The sequence below is a fragment of the Vipera berus genome (genome assembly GCF_964194415.1).
Source record: "Vipera berus genome assembly, chromosome: 3".
NCBI lineage: Eukaryota > Metazoa > Chordata > Lepidosauria > Squamata > Viperidae > Vipera > Vipera berus.
This window is the reverse complement of record NC_138204.1, coordinates 69753321-69777366: the sequence shown is the minus strand read 5'-3', so window position 1 is coordinate 69777366 and position 24046 is coordinate 69753321. Positions and strand designations below refer to the sequence as shown.

Sequence of the window (24046 nt, the reverse complement as noted above, 5' to 3'; positions counted from 1 at the left end):
CTGTGTGGCTGGTGCTGGGTCTGGGTCGTGTGTGTCTAAGGGGAGCCTACTTAGACCGTCTGCGTGGCCCATCTCCTTCCCTGGCTTGTGCACCAGCTTGCAATTGTATGCTGCAAGGAAGATGGACCACCGGAGCATCCTGGGGGACAGAATCGGGGGGGTTTGCCTGTCTGGTGAACAGGCCCAGGAGTGGTTTGTGGTCCGTGAAGACAGTGAACTCCCTGCCATATAAGTAATCGTGGAATTTCTTGATTCCTGCCACGATTGCCAGGGCTTCTTTGTCTATTTGGGCGTAGTTTCTTTCTGCTCCAGACAGTGTCCTAGAATAGTATGCTATGGGGATTTGTGCCCCGTTAGGCTCAAGGTGGCTTAGGACAGGGCCCACACCGTAAGGGGATGCATTGCAGGTGATGCAAATGGGCTTGGACTCGATGAAATGGGTTACTGTGGACTTGTCCGACAGCAATGCCTTCAGGGCCTTGAAGCTCTGATCATGGGTGGCCGTCCAGGCCCATGTTGCCTGCTTGTCTAGCAGCCTGTGGAGCGGTTCAGCGATGGCTGCCTTGTGTGGGAGGAATGTATGGTAGAAATTCAGCAGACCCAGGAATGCCTGAAGCTCTGCTTTGTTCTTGGGTGTGGGTGCTAGTTTGATGGCCCTCACCTTGGATTCTGTGGGGTGGATTCCCCTGGCGTCTACTCTGAACCCCAAAAATTCTGTGGAAGGAACGCCTATGCTGCATTTTTCCTTTTTGAGTTTGAGGCCAGCTGTGCACAGCCTTGCCAGCACTTCCCTAAGCCTACCTGCCAGTTCCTCTGCTGATGCTCCTGCAATCAGGATGTCATCAAAATAGGGGCAGACTCCTGGAATGCCCTTGAGTGTCTTTTCCATAACCTCCTGGAAAATGCCGGGAGCAACACTGACTCCAAACTGCAGTCTGTTCACCCGGAACGCCCCCCTATGGGTTACTATGGTTTGGATGTCAGCTGTTTCCCTAGTGACCGTGAGTTGCTGGTACGCCTGCGCAAGATCGAGCCTTGCAAAGATGGCGCCGCCTTGGAGGGAAGCGAGAACGTGGCTGACCGCGGGAACCGGGTAAGCATGCGGGTTTAGGGCGTGGTTCACCGAGCACTTATAGTCGGCGCAGATGCTTATTTCCCCGTTGGATTTGAGGGGGGTCACAATGGGGGTTTCCCACTCCCCTCCATCTATGGGGTCTAAGATTCCCTGGGCCACCAACTTGTCTAGTTCGCGCTCAATTTTGTGTTTGAGTGTGAAAGGGACTTGCCGCGGCCGGACCCTAACGGGGGAGACGTTCGAGTTAAGCTTGAACGATATGGGGGCCCCGGTGTACTTGCCTAATGACCCGGCGAAGACGTCGGCGAACTCCCGGCAAACGGCCTCAACGGAGTCCCCCTGGATCCAATGGATCCCGGATACTGAGATTCCCAGGGCCTCAAACCAGTCCAGCCCGACCAGGCTGGCTCTGCGGCCCTCTACCACTACAATGTCCAGGTGCCCTTCGCGACCCTTAAACCCCACTGAAATGGTGGCCTCCCCCTTCACCTTGACCGGCGAATTCTGAAAATCGGTCAGGGTTAATTTAGTAGGCCGTAATTTAATCCGTTGCTTGCTCCGGCTAATTATGTGGTTAAGGGTCTCATCCGAAATAATTGAGACCGCTGATCCGGAGTCAAGCTCCATGCTGCAAGGGACGCCTTGCAAACGGATTGCTAATCTAATTTTGGGTTTGAGCAGCCGGCGGCTACCCGTGTGGTTAATGGCCAGCCGGCTCTCGACATAGCCAATTTTTGTTGTGGTGGGGGCCCCAGTACCTTCGAACAGCGGTTCCTCCGGCTGCAGCTCGTGGATCTCCTCCCGGGGGTGGCGGCTACGGCAGACGGCGGCTATGTGGCCTGTTTTCTTGCAGGCCCGACACGTGGCGGACCGGAACTTTCAGAGGCTGCGCATGTGGTTCCCACCACACCCTGCGCACCTCTGGGGAATGGCGGTGTTGCTGGGAGGCCTGGGCCTGTCTGGGCATCTGGCTCGCTGGGCGGGGGTCGACCTCCACTGGAGGAGGTCGATGCTCAGGTTGTCCTCCTCTGTGGCCCCTTGCCGGTGGACGCTGGTTGCCTGGTTGCCGGGCCAGGTTCCCTGGCAGGCTTGGACGACCCCGCAGGCCGCTTCGTGGGCTAGGATTTAATTTAATTTAATTTAATTTATTAATATTTCTATACCGCCCTTCTCCCGAAGGACTCAGGGCGGTGTACAGGGCAAGAATAAAACACAGAATTACAAAAGTTAAAAAGTAATTAAATACATGCCCATTAAAAGACAGTTAATACATAATAAAAACCCCAATAAAATGACAGTAAAACCCCACCAATCCCCCCTCAGGCCAGGCCGGCTTGTTCAAACAAGTATGTTTTTAGATCGCGGCGAAAGGAGCGAAGATCGGGCGCCGTCCGGAGCTCAACCGGTAACTGGTTCCATAGTTCCGGGGCGCCCACAGAGAAGGATCTCCCCCTGGGGGCCACCAATCGACATTCTCTGACCGGTGGCACCCTGAGGAGGCCCTCTCTGTGGGAACGCACAGGGCAGAGGGAAGTTGATGCCGGCAGCAGGTGTTCCCTAAGGATGGCGTCCTCGGCTTCCTGGAGAGAGACCTCCTCTCTTTCGAACAGGCGCTCCTGCAGCCACCTGTTGCGTAGGCCGCAAATCAGCCGGTCCCGTAGTCGCTCCTCCAAATTTGTGAACCTGCAAGCGACGGCAGCTTCCCGCAGGGCAGCGAGGAAGTCGGCGCCGGTCTCGTTGGGGCGCTGGTCCCTTTTCTTGAATTGTGACCGTGCGGCCACCTTGGAGCGCCGGGGCTTGAAATGTGCGTTGAGCCTGGCCACGAGGTCTCGGTACGCGACGGTGTTGATGGCCTCCTGGGGGAACAGGTTCGCGACGACTTCCAGCAGCGCTGGCGCCCCAAGGCAGAGCAGGGCGGCCGCCTTTGCACCGTCCTCCGATATCTGATTGAACCGCATGTACAGTTCAACGTGAGCCAGGTAACGGGTCCAGGTTTCGGGGGGGCGGGTCTCAAATTCGCGGGGTTGTCCAGCTCTAGCCATGGCGGCAGTTGGTTGTGGATGTGGCGCTTGGCGTTGCCGGTTCGGCTGGTGGTCGTGGGGGGAAGAAGGAAAAATGCCTTTCCCTTCAGCTCGCGGAGCGTTTCCCCAGTGACTTCAGCTCTTGGTCGGCAGCAATCCCACCTTCGTCACCACTATTGTGTAGTGGGTCTGATGCAAGGGAGAGACGCCAGCCGGTGTGTGAGTTCAGCTCTTTATTGGAAGGGGAAGTGAACTGAGGAATGAGGGCTACCTGGCCTCCTTATATACCTGGCCAGGTAAGCTAACAGCCAATGGGGTTGGCCCTAGGTTTCCCGCCGAAACTGTCCAGGCCAACGCCCCCTGGTGGCTGTTGCTATGCAGGTGCCTGCATACATAACAGTTCTATTATATTTATTTATTTATTTATTTTATTACATTTATATACCGCCCTTTCCCGAAGGACTCAGGGCGGTTTACAGGGTAATTAAAAACCAAAATACAAAAGTTAAAAAACCAAGTTTTTTTAAAAAATAAATAAATTTATCCCTGTATAAATAAAACCCCAGTTAAAATAAAATTAATCCTCAGCCTGGGCCAGAGAGCTCGAAAAGCCAGGTCTTCAGGTCCCGGCGGAATGAACGGAGGTCGGGGGCAGTCCTCAGCTCCACTGGCAGCTGGTTCCAAAGGGCAGGCGGCCCCACTGAGAAGGCCCTATCCCTGGGTGTTACCCGCCGGCAATCTCTTACCGGTGGCACCCTGAGAAGACCCTCCCTGTGGGAGCGCACTGGACGAAGGGAACTTGATGCCGGCAGCAGGTGTTCCCTCAGATATCCATTTACTTCCATTTACATGCCTATAATTTTTCTTCCTTCTTATAATTATAAACCATCTGGAGTAGCACTACAGTAAGATAGGTGGCAAGTAAATTTAACAAATAAATAAATAAACTGAGTAAACATGGACCAAAGAGCTTCCCATTTCTTTTCCCGCTCGGCTCAAAATGGCTAACAGTTTCACAGCATGATTTCTGAAAGTTATTTCCCCCTGAATCGGTCTTTTTAAACTCTTTCCTGGAGTTCCACTATTCCAGAAATTCTGCTACATGGGTTCAGAGCCAGGGTATTTCCAGGCGCTGGGATCCTGTACAAAGAGGAACCGTCAAATAATAAATGGTGACTTTCTTTCCCAAATGAATTTACCTTCCACAGATAAGATATTATCATTTTATCTTCATTATAGGTGCCGCTTTAACATCTATCATTGCAAAGCTATATTTTTCAATAATTACAGCATTGTTTTAACTGATGCTGTTGGTTGCCCTGAGCTCACTGGATAAAAAAATGCATTATTAAATTACATCTATATAAACTTTTATAGGTATTATGTATGGTATAAAAAAGGGTAAATAGCATGCTGCTCTTGTTCTTCCTGGTTTATTATAGTTAGAAGGATCAAAGTAAAACCATGAACTGCATAGTTAACATATTGGCTTAGGATCCCATCAATGTTTACATAATATTAAAAATGTAATATTAAAATAAATATGTTGAGGTGATTTGGTCAGGTAGAGAGTGAATTAGGATCAAATCATGAAATAAATTTATGGAGGAAGAGTGAATTATTTAGAAGGAAGGACAAGATTAAGAATTTGTGTTTGGGTAAAGCTACTGAGAACCTCAAAAAGAGACAGATGTGGTGCATGGCGATTGTTGATACAAGGATGATTTGCAAGGAGAAAAAGATGTGGAGAGGAACACTGAATGAGTTTGGTTTAAAATAGATTTAGTTACATTCCTTTTTCTTATGTCTTGCCTTTAATTTTTTTGACTAATTACAGTATATCTTACCCTTTTTCTATGCTCTTTGTAATTGTTGTTTATTCCCAAAGGGAACAGTGTAACAGATTGTTTGAATAAATAAAAATTATAACTTGGTAGTTGGGTTGAAATGAATCACCAACAGAAGATATCATCCAAACTGTATTTTTATCTCTCTTCATTTTTATAATCACAAATTATTTTTTCAATACATGGAGACAAACAACACACAAAAAACGATACACAAAATGGTAGGATGGTGGGTGGGCTTTCTGCTTCCCTCCTCCAAATGAGGTTTTTCCAAGAGTTTCATGAGTTCAAATATACTTACTTGTTTATCAGGGTAAAAAGGTCTATTTTCAGTTATAATATACTACTGTTGGTGTGTATAGAAAAATTGCAAGCTTGTCCCAAAATTAGTTCTCCTGTCTTACCCGAAGTTGGGATTGGGATAATGCATTGGCCTGTCCAGTTTTCTAACATTAGCTGTTTCTTCTGCTTTTCAATGCAATCAGAGACAAAAATGTCATGTCTGAAATTAAAAAACAAGAAAATTAATATAACTTCAGAATATAGCAGAAATATAAGCTTATTTACTACACGTTCAGGAATAAAGCCAACCTTATGAATAGCTTTCATACAGGGAAAAATATTTCAGAATGCAGAAATGAAGAAGCTGGAGACTTGTTTTGCAACATATTTTACACACCATTTAGAAAAATTTAATTTAAAAAAATTAGGAGAAAAAAATACCCATCATAATAACCGGCTTTCTTAGAGACTTTCATTGTGGATCTACAGTACACGAGTGTGCCTTAGCACCTTGCAACAATAAAGTGGTAGGAAAGGATTGTGAGAATAATTGTATTCCATTTTAATCCCGTTACAGTTTATGATTCTATGCTTATTGTTAGTCTTTATAAATTCTCAAATAACACATTAAAACCTTTAAAATGCTTTTTGTATGAAATCATGCTAGAAAGAATCATGTGTCTCTAACAATTTTATTGAAATTATAAAAAAAGTGATGACATTTTTATAATTTGGGACGCTGTTTGTAGAAAACAAAATTGATTTGAGTTATTATAACTCCCAATTTGTTGCCAGAATTTGCTTCTGGCAAAAAAATAGTTAAGAAGAAGCGCTAGAAAGGAGTCCAGCTATTTGACACATCCCTTGAGTGGCTTAATAGTTAAGGTGCTGGATTAGGATTCAGGAAACCTGATTAAAAACTGCCCTCAAGATACAGCATATTTGGGCCAGTTGCTATCATCATGCAGTTGAGGGAATCAAACTGGACGGGAAACACAACATATATTGCTTTCAGCAAAGAAACAATTTAATTAGGGTATAAAGGATTATGGCAAGGATGGGCAACTATGGCAATTTTAAGACCTGTGGACTCCAACTCCCAGAATTCCTGAGCCAACATGGAATTCTGGGAGTTGAAGTCCAGAGGTTGTAAAATTGCCATAGCTGTCCACCACTGGATTATGGGGACGGGAAAGGAAAGGGAAAGGAAAGGAAAGATTACATCATATTTACACTCCATTAATAACACACACACACCGCCGCCTGTTCTCTCTTATTTTTCACACAGACAGAAACTCTCATTTCCGTTCAGTTGTCTTTCTTCATAGGTACCTTCCTCAGGGCAATTTGTAATTTGTAGATAATTTCAAAATATTTTATACTCTAATAGTGAAATATAAATAATGACAGTAACCAATAGAAAAAAATGATATTATGAAGTAAAAACCTAAATATATTATAGAGATTAAAATAAATACGGCAAAAACCTCAGAGAAAAGGAATTCACAGAAAAAAGAGACAAAAGAATCATATTGTAATTACAGATAGCAATATAAAATTTAATAGCAATAACACTTAGACTACTTAATAGCAATAGTAATGGCACTTAGACTTATATACCACTTATATACCGCTCCATAGACTTTATAGCATTCTATGAGCAGTTTACAATGTCAGCATATTGCCCCCAACAATCTGTCCTCACTTTACCGATCTCGGAAGGATAGAAGACTGAGTGAACCTCAAGCTCAGTTAGGATCAAACTCCAGACTGTGGGCAGAGTTAGCCTGCAATACTGCATTCCAACCACTGCACCACCAGATAAGATAATAATCTTATCATTGAGACCATATAAAAACATATTGCTTCTTGCTTTTGAAGTACTGGGACTTTTCAAAAACAGATTCGTGCCCTTGATCCATTTCTTAAAATGAGAAGTTCCTTCTGTAAAATTATCCCCTTTGCTGGGCTTGATGGAATTCCTGAGCTAGCCCTGGTCTTAAAATTACCATAATTGCCTACCCCTGTTCTAGCCTGATTAGAATTTAGCTACATTTTCCTTGGAGTTGAATTAGCGCTTTGTTGTTTTAGATTGGGGAATATCATCTCACCTTGCTGGATAGGTTGTCTTCCAATCTAAGAAGACAAAATAATGATGGTTTGGCATATTGTGGTCTCACTTTGCCAGAGCACTACCTGCTTTGGAATTTTGATAAAACCCTGCTGAATTAAAAGCAGGGGATTTAGGATGTAGATATCCAAATGTCACACTCCAAATTTCCCCTCCCTTTTTAAAATCACAATTGTTCCTCCTCCATGGACTATCCCCAAATATTTCTTTAACATCTTTTATGCTCCACATAGATTATTATTTACTTGTGACAGTTTGTTTACAAGCTTTGGCTGAATTACAGATTTTTATTGTAAAGGTTCAAATAAGCACTGCTGTTGGAAGTCTTAACTTAGCCAAATATTTGCTTTCGCTGTGTGATGGGTCCATGCATATAAAAACTACAATCTGGGGAATCTTCTTATTTGAGGGAGGAACGAAATAATTTTACAAAAGTCTGTTTTCAACCACAAGATGGCAGTAAAAGGTGGGCCTTTAACTGTCAAAAAAATCATAGCCATTTTTGCTCAAGCTTCAATGAAATTAGTACCAAAAGTTGCATTATTTCAAAGCTTTCTCAAAGAAATCTAGCCTATTCTTGTTCTTTGCTAATTTTTTTAAAAAATTAAAAATGGAAAAAAAAACCTCAGAAAAGACTGCTAGTTTTTGAAATGCTTTCTTGGCACACATATATTGTGTGGCACGACATAATGAAGCAATTATCAAATACATGAAACAAAGAACTTCTGTTAAGAGAAATAAAACGAGGAAGTTGTATCCAAGGAAAAATTAACCCTTTCAACTAAGAGAGTCTTGTTCAAGAGAAAAACGAACCAATTTTGCCCATTTTTTTTTATCTGATTGGAAGCCCAAATTAGATTTCCTAAGGTGTCTGGCAGTTTGTAGCAACATTGTTGGGTGAAATAGCCACTTGTGTATGAAATGACTGGTTGCAAACTTTTTAGTATACTCTAAAATAAATTGGCTATATTGGAGGGATAATTTACTATAATTATTCAGCTTCAGTGATCAGTAACGCTATGATTCCAGGCACACAGAGAACGTGACATCTGCTGTATATGCCTGCTTCTTAGGCTGTCTCCTTCTTCTTCTAGAACTATGGGCCTCCATCCATCTTCCCTAATCCCAAGGACCACATACATTTGTTTTCTGGGAGACCCTGAGGACAAATTCTCCCCATAAATATATACAAATCCCCAGTGTAGAAATGTAGGGTGTGTGTGTAAAGAGGAAGCTTTATGAAGGGAAAGAAAGTTGCAACACAGAATATGTACCCTCACCCTTGAAAAGGTTCAGCCAGGTTGCTAATAGGTGTAGGGTGCAGGGATTGTACACGCCTGGTTTAAAAGATCTGCAGTGACTTCCAGTTGTATCAAAGTTCAATCCCCATTTCTGAATCCTGATTGGGAGCCTGGATTGGATCTTATATTCAGGTTCATAATACACATGAATATTTTATGTTTCACAAATTGATGCTCTGAATAAAATTATTCTTAATCATATTTTCTGGAGTTTCTATTGTAACTCCAGTAAATGCCTCTACTTACAGTAACTATAAAATCATAATTTTCATTAAAAAGGCAGGTTCTGTGAAAGAATAATAATTTGAATCTGCATACCTTTTACTTAACACATTTATTTATTTATTTAGGGGATTTATATGGCTCTCACTGACTCTGGGCAGCATGCAAACAATAACAAACCCAATATATATAAAAATAAAAACAATAATCCCTCACAGGCAATCAGCAGACAATCAAACAGGCAATCAAATGAGCCACTTGACAATAAATAAATAAATAGTTATGTAGTAGTTTAAGAATCAGCAGAATATGGTATTGCAGCTAATGTTTAAAGGCATTCGTTTAGATTTTTTACTGATGATTTTTCACTTTGAAAATAAATCTATAACTAAATATCAAGAACTTAAAATGGATAAAATACAAATTAAAAATCTTTCCTGCCATAGCTGTATACATGTGATTTTTCATCAGATACCTACAAATTTTCATCCCAGGAGCCTCTGTTCACATTCTCTGCCATCCACTTGTAACGGTTTCCTATATACTCCGGATCTTCAAACACTGGAAGGACAATTCCAAGTAAATTTCAAATTGGAATGGTCACATTCCATAAAAAAATGCTAACTTTCTAAACAAGCATCTGAATTCCTTAGATCTTCCTGTATGGCATCCAACCTGAAGGAGTCTTATAATTCACTTCAGTAAGCTACAGGAAGGACATAGATATGACATAACACAAACAATCTTACTGCATATGAGATTCAAAAATCTGCTGGCTGACACCACCAGCAAAGATAAGGCAGTTGGTCCCTTAGGAAAGAAAGAACCACTGATAACGCATGCACCAATTCTTTATTACATAATAGACTGCGAAGAACAAGCATTGTTGCAACTTAAAAATTCGAACATGTTGAATGTACGGGAAACAAAATATCAGACTAATGCACTACAGACATGAACAGAATGCTGGCAGAAAGTCAGGCAGTGAGGAGGGATCCAGTGGGGAACTAGCCTTGAATCCTTATGCAGCGGCAAGATAGACTGACCCCACCCAAGTCCCATGGAACCTTATCTGTCTGTTCTCAAGGAAAGCAAGCAGTCTGGAGAGATTTCCGATTTACAGAATAGAACACAATAAGAAAGCCAGCTTTGTTTCACATGTGGATCTGGTTGCTTGTGCCTAATAGTCAGTACATTACAACACCCTAAGTTCTTGGAAAGAACTGGATGGGAATACCAATGCCAGCTGGCAGTTGGGATTTCACATTGATGTGCACATAATAATACTAATGGTATATAATTCCATATCCCCTTTTGCCTAGTTTTACAGTACAATGGAAATTCATTCTCACATTTATGGAAAAGCTTTATTTATGTATATATTGGATCTACAATATATTTTTAATCACACTTAAGTTGTATTTAAATGTGTTTTTTTGTAGTCAATATAGACATCAAAACTGAAACAAACTTTACTAAGAAGTTAGAAGACATTCACTGTCTACACAATTGTCACTTGGCCAATATTCAATAGGTATTTTATTAACTTAAATTGTTAAAAACCGTATCCTTCTACTATCCATTCATAAAAAAATTCCAAATTGCTTCACAGTCCTATATGCACATAATCAGAATTACTGTAGTCTGTCATCATTCAACTTAATGTATGCGTTGCTCGTTTTAATTCCCTTTGTATATAAGCCTTTGGGAAAGAGCTGTAGCTGAATGGTATAACACATGCTTGGAATAAGGAAGATTTTGAATCTGACTAAGAACGCAGTTTTATTTGTGCATTCAAACTACACATATCCAGAGGCCATGGGGGGGACTTAATGATGAGTTCAACTATGACAAATCAGATGCTGCCTGACTTCATGTTATGGCAAGTTATATTAAGCAAATTTCACTAAGAATAGCAGCTCTCTCAATGTATAATGCCTACTTGCTCCATGTACCCATCATCCATTATACCCATTATATAATAAAGTCTTTAACTCGCTACTGAAAATGTAGTTAATCTAAAACAATGTAATTATAAGGTTTGTGCAGAGACCACCTAGGACGCACCAAATCTAGTGATTCAATGTTCAGAAAATAGCACGTTCCATCTCAGGTTGGTTTGGAATTGACCTTTCTGATTCTAGAATGTGATTCGGAAAAGTCAAAATTTAAAGTTGCAAGAAGATTTTGTTATTTTTTTTATTAAAAGCAAACAAATTCATCTCCTCAGAAGTGTGGGTACGGGCCGGTGCTTTCTCTTGATACTTTAACTAGCGTTCAGCCATTGTGATTTAGATCTGTTTGTCTGCCTGTCATTTCCTCTCCTGGGCACCCATTTTTTCAGGATTTCTCTAGAAGAGCAGTCTCAAACTTGCTTGTAGTACATTTTGTAGAGACCTAAGGTGTTGCACAGCAAGCCTAGGACACAAAGTCCTGTGAAGGACATGGGAAGTACTTCAGGGAGAGGAGCAGCCCATCTTGCTGAATTTTTCAACAAGAGTGAGGCTTGGGAGGAGAGAGCTATATAGTTGGTCCTCCAAGGCTTTGTAGCACTAAAAATACTGTGCCATCTGAAAATACTGTCTGCTCTCAAGGTCCAGGGCAGAGCACTGCTTCTGATATTGTATCAGGTATTCTTCACCTGGAGATAAGGCCTAGCCAGGGAAGGACCTCTGTGCCAACCAAGGAGTGGGAATTGGCAGACAACAGCCTAATCAAGGAACCGCCAACACTAACAGAGCAATCCACCTGCATATAAATAGAGAGCAAATTGCCACTCCCTTCTAGCACTGATGATGTTACCTAGCTGGGTAATGAAATGTCTGCAAGAAAACGGCCAAACTCAGAGAGCATCAAGGACCCCACTGTGGGATGATAAGCAGGTGAGCAAGCAAGATTTCTCTGCTAAGCAAAGGAAGGAAGGCGGGACTATGACAGGCCGAGTGAAGAGAAAGTGACCTAGAAAATGACAAAAGGGAGGAAAATCCACAAGCTCCATATGGGAGAAAAAGAAAGAGAAAAACAGGTTTGCACAGCTTTAAATGGGACGGGCTTTGCTCCATTTTAGTAATAAAACCAAATTTGGTATTTTGTTTAATGAGAATACTGCTAACCAAGTCACCAAAGTGAAATGCTGTTTCACAGTCCTCCTTCGCAAATAGCTGTGTTCCACAACAAGGTTTTTAAATGTAATAAATGTGTGTGTGATGGCATACCAGGAATCTTTTTTCATTTTCTTATCTTTTTGACTGACTAAAGCTTTTTATATCTCCATAAGAAAAGGTTTCAGTGTTGCATTCCTCATTCCTAGTTTTGAACTAGTCATTATGACATTCATGATGATTTGAATTTGAGACCTCTGGAATATGCTGCCTTCTTTTTAAAACAGCACAATTCTGCCTTTGCCCATAAGAAAAAAATCATAAAATTCCTATATATATACTGTATAGCAATACTTCTATTAGCAGCAACCACATTGTCACACAAGTTTAAAGGTCCCCCCCAAAATAATTTTCTTTCTGAAAGTCCCTATAGGCTGCAACTTCCATACTGGGGGGCAGGGCATCATCATATGAAAGATCTATTTGATTTATTTACATTTTGTGCAAAATTAGACCTGTTCTTTTTAATTTAAAAACAAAACAAAACATCAACTTACCTGGATGTTTAAAATCTTCAGCAGGTTTTGATGTGGCAATTTTAAACCATGTTATATAATATTCTTCATATGATACCACTGTTGTCTTTCTGAAAATATACATTTGGAAGAAAGGATTATCTGTAACTAGCGTATGGAAATACTTATGGGGCTAACATATTTCTGCAGAACATTTCACCAAGAAGAAAGAACAGTGGTTTAAAGGTTGAAACTGCTTCCAATTTCAGTACAAATAAAAGAAAATCCAATAGATTACAATGATTATAAAAAGTTCATACTTTCCTGTGAAAATGCTAGGTTTATGTAATATATATGAAAAACCTTAATACTTTGTTGAAGCACCTTTTGATTTTATGATAGCATTCAGTCTTTTGGGGTAGGAGTCTTATCAGCATGGCTTGGGAACCTTTGCCCTCCTAAGATTAAAATGTATTCTATTGCTCCTTGGGGTGCTAAAATCTACAGGCATTATTTATTTCATGCTGGATGTATTTTGTAAAAGAGAGTTGTACTATTAGGTATGTCATACTAAATGAGCCAGCTATTTGATAAAGAAGTCAAAGAGAACTGTGTTTATGCTTGCAATTGTTCCCCCCTTCTCTTCTGTGTGCTTATTTCTGATTTCAACAGACATTAATGAGACTCTGAAGAAGAAAATGTCAAGCATGCTATTGTATGAAATGACAAAATTCTAGAGCATAATCATCACATTATTCCTGCTTTATTTGAAAGCCTTGCATTAATTTCTCTATCTTTGGCTGTTGCTGTCCTGTTCAATGTCAGCAGCAGCTCATCAAGGACTTTATAACTTTGCCTTTCTTCGAAATTGTGAGAAATTGTTCTGCTATGAACCCTTCTTTGGCGACTGACAGCAACACTGACTGACACATTTTTACTTTCCTAATGCCATCAGCATTAAAGATATTTAGTCTCCCAGCCTCTACACCGCTCTATCATATACAGGTAGTCCTCTTGATCAATCACTCGTTCGCTGATCATTCAAAGTTAGGATGGTGCTGAATAGAATAGAGTAGAATAACAGAGTTGGAAGGGACCTTGAAGGTCTTCTAGTCCAACCCCCAGCTCAGGCAGGAAACTATACCATTTCAGACAAATGGTTGTTCAATCTCTTCTTAAAAACTTCCAGTGTTGGAGCATTCACAACTTCTGGATGCACGTTGTTCCACTGATTAATTGTTCTAACTGTCAGGAAGACGTGCTTTTCTTCTGCGACGCAGAAAATGCAGATGCTGCTGTGCCCGCTGCACCAGTGTCTCACTATTGAGCAACCAAGCTCAACGTTTTCATATTGTGTTGGAGGTTGTAAGCTATTGGCATATAATACAATGTCAGGAATGCCCAATTAGCTGGTTCTTTTGGTTAAACTTTTTTTTGAAGAGTTTTGGAAAATGTTATGTAACAGTATTTTATAAGAAATCCTGCTGATATACTTGATGAGATATTGATAATTATTGGCAACATTTCCTATGGCATATACTAGTGTGGTATAGAAATGATTACCTTCCTGTAGTTAGATACCACGTTTGTTATTACATAAAATTACAATACATACTTCACTGGATCACTGATATTAACCGTCTATCTCAAAAACTGATATAACATATGGCTTTGAAGAAGCATATAATATTGGGGAAAGTTAATTGAATATGATCAGTTTCTTATTGATATTAAAATGTATTTCCTATTATACTACCTTTTACTTTTTCAAATGAACTTGTAGATAATATTGAACATGGATATCTAAAATGTTTGTAGTTCTCCTTAAGATAAAACATGTAACCTATATTTTAGTGTTTGACTTTCTTTCTTCTAAAATTAAAAAAATCTTTAAAGAAGCGAAATGGTTCACCATAGTTAGATATATTTATGTGTATATAAATATGTGATTTATTCAAGTTAAAATGTATTTTTTTAAATGTATTTTTGCTTCTTTGATTATCAGGAAGGCCAGCTGCTAAGTTACTGTTTGGGATCAGTTATATAAGTGACATCTTGCCAATTCTCAAAACTGAATCCTGGCCCATTTCCATGTATGAGTCCAGTGTATGCCAGTTTGAAGTCCAAAATCTTCTTTCAGTTTATGCCCAGATTTTGTAGGCCTCATAAAATGTAATGCTTTATGTCTATTTTCCATATGATACTAGACAGGCAAGACGGACAGACCATTTTTTGGTGATGCCACACCAAGCAGTATTTCTCCAAGCAGAATTGCCTCTGATATATTTCTGGAGCAATAGAAGATCTTGTATTGAGATTGGTTTTAATTTGTTCTGTTCATGCCATGTTTCCCTGAAAATAAGACTGGGTCTTATATTAATTTTTGCTCCAAAGGATGCATTCGGGTTTATTTTAAGGTTAGGTCTTATTTTCAGAGTAATACGGTACTAAATGTGTCCATCTGGCTGACAATCTTAACTGGGGCTTATTTTGGGGGTAGGGCTTATATTACGAGTGTCCTGAAAAATCATGCTAGGGCTTATTTTCCAGCTGGGTCTTATTTTCAGGGAAACACTGTATTTATGGCTTTATACTGACACTGCTAGAAAATTTTACTTCCTCATGAAATGCTGCTTTTCAAAGCACATATAAATTATTCAAGTATTCAAATAATAATTGATAGCATTACAACATTTGTGAGCTTAACTGTATGTCATTACCTGTGCAAGCTAGGTTCTTTTGATTTTTCATAAAACTTGGTTGAAGTTGTATCCCAATCTTTGGTAATAGCTGGACAAGAAAAGAAGTTTTAAAAATGCCTGTTTGTTGTGAATATTTTATAGTCCAATACTGTAAAATAACAAAGACTTTGTTGCGCCACATATAATTGCAACTAGAAGATTCCAGCGGCTTTATTACCAGTAATGAAAAGGATACTTTTAAATATGAGGTGAGTGCTGAAATGCTATTGTTGTCACAACAGCAATAGGATTAGTAACTATAAGGAGATATAGTTACAATAATCTAAATTATACAGACTCATTATGTGGAGATAACACTTTATTTGATCTTACTGGCAGAATAAGTTATTAGCAGTTCTAATGCTCATGAAGCTCTGGATCTAATTTCACAGTTTTGGCAGCCAAGACCTTTTATTTCTGGCTCAGCTGTGTGGTTACCCAAAAGCATATACAGGTGGTTCTTGACTTATGACCGTAATGGGGCTTCCCCATTATTGTTGTAATGACAGTTGTAAAGCGGATCACCCACGAACCAAGCCGATTCTATGACCTCTTTTGTGGCAATTGTTAAGCAAACATGATGGTTGTAAAGGGAACGTGGCAGTTGTAAAGCAAACCCCACTGTCATAAAGTGAAACCATTGTTCGCTGTGGGCTGTTTTTGCCTAAAACTGGAAGTAAATGCCACTCTTTGGCAAAGATGTCATAAACGACAGTCACGTGACTGCAGGATTCTGCAAGTTGCTGAGCGCCCAACATGCAGTCACAGAAGTGTTGGAAGGGGGCAGCCATTGGAACTTTGGAATTGGCTTGTAAGCCACAACTTTGAACAATAGCTAAGTGTAAGTCGAGGACTACCTGCATGCATGTGTATATATGTACACATCTCCCTCTCTCTCCTCTGGCTGCCTGCCTTTACTGGACCAGAGTGGTAGATACCAATGAGAAGAATTTCATCTTGCAGCTCAAGTTACATTGCCAATGATACTAATTAAAATTTATGACAGTGGATATAAAATAGTGTTTTTTTTAAAAGAATGCAATTCAAATAATTTCTTCTAAAACTCCCCATAGTGCAGAAAGAATTTATCTACAACTAAAAAACTAAAGCGCAGGCATTTATTACCTTCGAGTTGCTTGCTATTTGTGACACACTGTACAACTCTTTCTCTGTATAGCCGATAATTGTTTCTCAGCATTTGAGCTGCCTCCAGGTTCACTGTATTGTTCAGAACAGGATTAGACAACAAAACCTGCATGGAAAGACATGCATACATCAATCTGCAAAGCTTTATTGATTACAAATTCAACCAGCCACAGGTAGTCCTCGACTTGTGATCAGAACAGGGTCCAAAATTTCCACTGCTAAGCAAGACACTTCTTTCATGAGTTTTGCCTCACTTACGGCCCTTTTTTTGCCACAGATGTTAAGTCAGAGGTCTTCAAACTTGGCCCTTTTATGACTTGTGGATTAACTCCCAGAATTCTGGGAGTTGAAGTCCACAAGTCACAAAAGGGCCAAGTTTGAAGATCCCTATTTTAATTGAATCTTCTCCCATTGACTTTGCTTCGGGGAACCCAGTGGGAAGATTACAGAGGGTGATCACATGACCTGGGAACAGTGCAACTGTCATAAATACATGCCAGTTGCCAAGCATCCATATTTTGATCCTGTGACCATGGGGATGCTGTGACAGTTGTTAAGTGGGATAACTGTTTATAATGCACTTTTTTCCAGTGCTGTTGTAACTTACAATGGTCACTAAATGAATGTTTGCAAGTCGAAGAGTACCTGAAATTTAACACTATTTACAATAAATGGCTTTGTTGGGGTAGCCATGGCAGTTAGAAGGCATGAATCCTGCTTTTCATAGAGATAGAAAACTTACAGAAGATCGATACTTTTCTTTCCACTCTACTCTAACCTTGGCTGTGTAGCAGACACAAATTATGAATATATGGGGAACATGAAAAGCATTTCTTCTTTGGATGCATCCAGTTCAGAATGGAATATTAGACTCACTATAAATTTGATGAGATATTGATAATTATTGGAGGAGATATATATATATATATATATATATATATATATATATATATATATATATATATATATATACATATACATATACATATACATATACATATACATATACATATACATATACATATATATATATATGTTTTCTGAGGTTTTCGCGGGTGTTTGTATGTGGATCTTTGGTTATTCGGGTTTTTCCCCGCGTAGAACTAAAGGTGTAGGCGCAACGTTTCGACGGAATCCCATCCGTCATCATCAGGCTGGTGGCTTTAGCTTCCTTCTTCTGGGAGAAGCAGCCACATGCTTCTCCCAGAAGAAGGAAGCTAAAGCCACCAGCCTGATGATGACGGATGGGATTCCGTCGAAACGTTGCGCCTACACCTTTAGTTCTATGCGGGGAAAAACCCGAATAACCAAAGATCCATATATATATATATATATATATATATATATATATATGTAGGTCTAGAGTCTCGGGTTTCTTCCCGCGTTCCTTTCATCTTCAGAAAGTTGTGGCGACGTTATACATATATATATATATATATACATATATATGTATATATATATATATACATATTTATTTATTTATTTACATATTTATTTATTTATTTATTTATTTATTTATTTTAATTCCATTTATATCCCGCCCTTCTCCGAAGACTCAGGGCGGCTTACAAGCTTAGCAGTAGCCTTCATTCTATGTATATGCCTGCTTATTAGGGCTTTCACACCCCTCCCAAGCGGCATTATTACAAAGTCAGCTTATTGCCCCCAACAATCTGGGTCCTCATTTTACCTACCTCGGAAGGATGGAAGGCTGAGTCAACCTTGAGCCTGGTGGGATGCGAACCTGCACTAATTGCAGGCAGCTGGTGTTACTTAAGGAGGCATTAGCCCACTGCTCCACCAAGGCTCTATATATGACAAATGCTTGTTAACTATTAGATTACCTTGCTAGGCCCCAAACATGGGACAAATCTTTATCTCCTGTGTCAGCCTATCCTGAAGGCCATCGACAGGCAGTAGTCACACTGGTGACAGCTCATATTTGTGTAAATTTTAAATTGCTAACAAAGCATTAAGGGAGACTGATATGCATTTCAAACTTATTAGTTTTCATCAGTCAGCCATACCCTTCCGAGATTCGAACCTGGGCTGATTACACATTAGGCAGTTGTTTTCACCTCTAAGCCACAGGATCTCTCTCGCTTTGTTAGCAGAGAAGCAAGGGGAGATATATGACAAATGCTTGTTAACTATTAGATTACCTTGCTAGGCTTACCTTGCTATATATATATATCCTCAAAAGCAACTTATGAAAAGAACTAAAGGAAACTATTTAAGGAAAAAAAATAACAATTTTACTGGATTAGTGCAAATGCCTTGTGTGAGCGTATGCTGCTGTGAAGTTCCCAGTATTACAAAAATAAACTAAGTCTACTTCTCCCATAAACAAAAGAAAATTAAGAAAAAAATTGTTCGTATTATTCTTTCTTACCTGGATAGTAAGTAAAATACTAGTCATTGTGAAGTTAGTGTTCCATTTGTTAAGGTTATCTAGAAAATCCACACAAGGTCTCCCAGATTTTGGATCCACTTGGATAAAAGACAAATACATAATGTTCAAACTGGAGCTTTTCTTACTAATATGCTAAATTCTGCACGTTACATTCTACTGTAATGAGTTATGTAAATTTTAATCTCTACAAGAAAGATTTTACAAAATTTTAACATTTAGCATATGTGGTTTTTATTTATTCTGAATATTTTATATTACAAAAATATTGATTCATTATTAATTTGATATAGTGCATTTACACCAAAGCAGATAAAAATCAAAATTATGAAAACAATATAGATAGAAACTATAGATAGAAACAGCCACATAAACTATGGTTATATGTAGCTGTTATATTACTCTGGAAAACAACCCTTACCAGAAGAGCAGCAAATTGTTTTTGATCAGTTACATATGAAAGACACTGTACTGTCCTTAATAACACGCTTACCATTGGGATGGAAAGGAATAGTGGTGAATGTGATAGTTGGGGGCATTATATTGTAGTCTTCACAATATTTCAGTGACAGCTGAAGTTCAGCACCTAGTATAATATATAAAAATATATAGGCATTATATTGTATGCCAGGTAGAGGGAGCCTGTAAATATGAATTCACAAGTGTTATTTGACTTAATTTTACCTCACCCCCCCCCCCCCAGGTGAATCTCAAAAGCCTCTGGAAACAATCCATTTGGATTTCTAGAAAATTTATCTTTGGCATATCTTGTAAGGAGGAAAGTTCATCAAAAAAATAGGAGGCGCAAGAGAAAAATAATTTGCCTGATTTCATCCACCACTTGCTTCACCCATTTACCAAATGGCATGAAACGCAACTCTCATTACAATAGTGTTTGTCAACCCCAACAACTTTAAGATGTGGGGACTTCAACTCCCAGACTTCTACCTTAGTGTTGCTGAGATTGAGAAACACTGCATTAGGGAATGGTGGTTCTTGAAATTAAGATTGTCTATCCTTGACTCTGGAAGGATTTATACAGCCTAAAATAATGTGTATTTGTTGGAAATGAATAGACTTTTCTTCAATAGTAAACAGTATAGATTGAAGTCTTGCAAAAAACATCTATTGTGATGCAAACAGAGGGTGCATACATTTCAGTGCCCCTAATGGCATAAAACAAGGTTGCCTTCTTATGTTCTTATTTTTATTCCTTGCTACTTCCACCTTCGATATTTGATAGTTCAGTATTTCCATTATTTAAGTATTCTATTCTGTAACTTCAACTTCAATGAGTGCTTTTTGCACTCTCTGATTTCATCCATGTTGTTTAGGGAGTGCAATACCACTGTACATTGTAACATTTCTAGGAAAAAGTAGCCACCTTCCCATAAGGTATCCTTCAGCCCTCCAATTTCAGCTATCCATTCCATCCAATTGTCCTCCACAGGCATAATAGAAATGCCCTAAAGAAAGAAAAGATAACAAATGGTTTTGGCTTCAGTGAGATAAAAGTAAAATAACTCATCACAACTCTGTAGACACTAACAATAATACAAATGTGGTTTGCAAATGCCTTTTTGTCATATAACTTTCTAACTTTTCTGCCTACCCTTCAGCCTTGAGGTTTCCTTAAGGTTTGCTATGGGTTCTGCTTGCAATTTTTCTTAACAGTCTTTCTGTTTCACAAGATCTCCCATCCTCCATTTCCTAATCAGACCTATTTCTACCCAGCATTGAAGCCCAGACAAATTTTGTCAGAAGTTTGCACTTCTTGTTGATTGACTTATTCATAGTTAATGGATATCATCTCTCTTCCTCTTTCTGGTCCTAGAGAAATCATTGTGCATTGATTTATATACATTTTGATATTGTTGCGATCATATGACTGTTAGTAGTATAGCACAGTCTCCATGCTAATGAAAGGTAGTGCAAAATAACCGAAGAATTAAATTACTTTCAAACAGAATTCAACTGAAATAGAACAACATATAAAACCAGGTTGTATCAGAGAATGGCCTCTTAGTCATGTCTGGTTCTGCCCCCACCTACTGCTAGCTTTAGACTTAAAAACTGAGTAATTGCCAATTAACTATCCCTGGGGGGGAAAGGCTCTTAAAAGGGAAAAAGAAATGCTTGCCAGCTTTGAAGACTGATAGAATAGTAGAGAGCAGATCCTGAAGCGGTCATATACATATATTGCCCTGTACACCGCCGTGAGTCCTTCAGGAGAAGGGCGGTATAAAAATTAAATAAATTAAATAAATAAATAAATAAATAAATAAATAAATAAATAAATAAATAAATAAATAAATAAATAAATAAATAAACGCATTATTGTAATGCAGGGTTGATGGTCTTGAGTGTTATAAGCAAAATAGCAGACATTAAAATGATACTGTTCCATAGGGCTTTTGGGGAGGAGAACCCTATTTCTATGAGGACTTGTTATGGATAAGAGTTATTTTATTTGCCTGTTTTCTGTTTGTAAGATTGTAAGCCACCTTGGATGCAAGGAACAGGCAGCAGACTGATGCCCATGCTAGAAAAAATAAGGAATAAATTCTACTCACAAATATATTTGCTTGCTTGAACTCCACAAACTCTCTTTCCAAAAGTAAGAAAGCTCTTGAATGCAACATGTTCTCAGGAGCCTCTTATTCTTCTCTTGTAGTTTCACTCAGATGACAATTTTGCATTCAAGTGGAGCCAGCAGAATGAATAGGTAACTGGGGAAAAGTGGCAGGAAAAAAAATACTACAGGATTTTCCCTTTTTCATGTGGAACTGAAATGGATTTGAGCCTAATAGTGAACACCTTGCCAACAGGCCTGAGGCTCACCAAAAAAGAAAATTCTCTATACTTCTATTTGAAGGAGTAGGCAAAAAATATCTCCATTCCTTGCTTTTCACAGCTGAACTGCTACAAGCATAGCCTTTGTAGGAAGCATGGAGAAGCATAGAATAAAGCAGGCCAGGCTTTGTGTACAGAGAATGTAACCAAGCAACCAGTTTTTCCTCAAGGGAGACAGTTCCCTGTCTTAACTTTCTTCTCCCTTTCAACCAATCAGTGTCAGTTTTGCTTTCACCCTTGTGTCAAACACCAATCGTGACAGCTCTTCCATTCAAACATTGAAACTGAAACCCAGGAAGTACTCAGCGATGCCAGTCGAAGCAAAGGTGTATTTACTTTTCGGTCAAGGAATGCATCTTATCCGAATAACACTTGGCCATGAGATAATTATAGGAGAAAAATTCTCACATTGCTTTTCCAGTTAAGTAGGCAAATTTGGTCTGTGGAAATTTACAGAAAGAGCTGCTGACCACCATGAGAAAATTGGTTAAAGAGAAGCAAGATGTAACCTTGAGATGCTTGTGCTACTTATTAAGGGATGAAATAAGCATTTAATGTTTTAATCACTATATAAGATGTATATATGATTTTTTTTCAGATTTGGAGGACTCTGAGCTTTTTGGGCTCTTCTTGAAAAGATTCTGAATAATAAGCTAGAAGCTCAGCTAAGCATTTCACTCCTCCAGCTTTTACTCTGGAATAGTTGCTACCTCCTGATTTTAAGTTTGGAATCTGCAGCTTCCTGGGATTTATAATAATAATTTTATACATATAAGTTCTCTACACTTACCAACAGTAACTGGGACTAGGACCTCTGTCACTAAGCAGTACAGTCATAAGGTGCAATGTCAAGTGATCTTGCTGCTTTTGAAAATATGGCACTTCCAGTTGCTGTCATTAAGTGAATCAGTAGGTTGTTAAGTGAAGACCTCACATTTGCCATTTGTGACCTCCTGCTGGCTTCCTCATTTACTTTGCTTGTCAGAAGCCGGTAGCAAAGGTCACAAATGGCAATCAGAATGTTGCAATCTCGTAAGTGAACCGATCAACTTGCCCAGTTTGTAATCACAGTCATAGAGACTGTGACTGTGCTCCACACTATCCAATGATATAAAAAGGCTTCATTCCTATTGATATCACTATATCATTGAAGGCGTCTCTTATAGTAAACACATCTGTTGTCTCCTTCCCGTAATGAGCCCTCAGGGCAAAAAGAAAGTGCTCTGTATCCAACTGGCCTCTCTCCTTCTGTGCTTGGAATATAAATTGTATTATGTTCATCTAGCTCAGATATCTTTGCTGCTTCACATAGAGGAAGCCAATTCCCTCAGATACATACAATGTTTGGTCTCACCTGTCATTAACACATTGTTACATGACAGAGAATGCATATATTTGAAAAAACGTACTTATTAAAATCAAATCAGAAGAATCACACATTTTTAGGGAATTTAATAACATAGAGGTTGGGTGTTGCTTTACTTGTTTGTTCATTTGTTTTTTTATTTCAATGGCCACCCATTGATGCAAGAGCCTTGGTGGAGCAGTGGGCTAATGCCTCCTTAAGTAACACCAGCTGCCTGCAATTAGTGCAGGTTCGCATCCCACCAGGCTCAAGGTTGACTCAGCCTTCCATCCTTCCGAGGTAGGTAAAATGAGGACCCAGATTGTTGGGGGCAATTAAGCTGACTTTGTAATAATGCCGCTTGGGTGTGTGTGTGAAAGCCCTAACAAGCAGGCATATACATAGAATGAAGGCTACTGCTAAGCTTGTAAGCCGCCCTGAGTCTTCTGAGAAGGGCGGGATATAAATGTAATAATAAAAAACAGTGTCTCTGGTCAGTGCACCTCTTAAGAAATAAAAACAATTAAACATCATTAGAACTATTAAAACAGTACAACCTAAATATATATGGCACCAAGTAAACCTGTTAATTATAAAGGTTAATACAGCCAGGAAACAGGGATCTTAAAACATTTGGGGCCCATAACCAAATCTTTATGGCCTTATGAAAGGTCAGCAGGGTCAGGGTAATCTGAAGGGAGAATATTCCAGAGGAGTCATGTCTTCTGGTTCCTGCCAGCCAACATTCCTTGGCTGATAAAACTTGCAACATGCCTAATCTGCCTGAGTGAATTGGATGGGTAGAACTAGGAGAAGATGGCCCCTTAGGTAAGGGCCATGAAGGACTTTAAAGATATTAAGCAGTACCTTAAATTGTATCTGGAAACACAATGCAGCTTGTGAAGGGTTACATGTGTCAAATACCCAACACCCTTTACAACCCATGCAGCCACATTCTGCAACCAGTTGAAGCTTCCGAAGGCTCTTCCAGGCCAGTCCCATACAGAGCACATTGCAATAATCCAGATGAGAGATCACGAGGGCAAGTGACTGAGA

At 39.5% G+C, this 24046-nt stretch overlaps 1 protein-coding gene across 1 annotated transcript in view; it reads right to left on the bottom strand.

The window, feature by feature from the left end:
* UBE2U (ubiquitin conjugating enzyme E2 U) overlaps positions 1–21434 on the bottom strand; it is a gene marked incomplete at both ends in the record, with an annotated part of 30376 nt that extends 8942 nt beyond the window's left edge. The window contains 9 exons of the mRNA XM_081322463.1: positions 5348–5445; positions 9359–9440; positions 12538–12626; positions 15216–15285; positions 16362–16488; positions 18775–18872; positions 19286–19378; positions 20177–20258; positions 21366–21434. Of these exons, the coding sequence (XP_081178589.1) occupies positions 5348–5445; positions 9359–9440; positions 12538–12626; positions 15216–15285; positions 16362–16488; positions 18775–18872; positions 19286–19378; positions 20177–20258; positions 21366–21434 (808 nt within the window). The remainder of the gene's footprint in view (positions 1–5347; positions 5446–9358; positions 9441–12537; positions 12627–15215; positions 15286–16361; positions 16489–18774; positions 18873–19285; positions 19379–20176; positions 20259–21365) is intronic.
* Positions 21435–24046: the final 2612 nt, after the last annotated feature.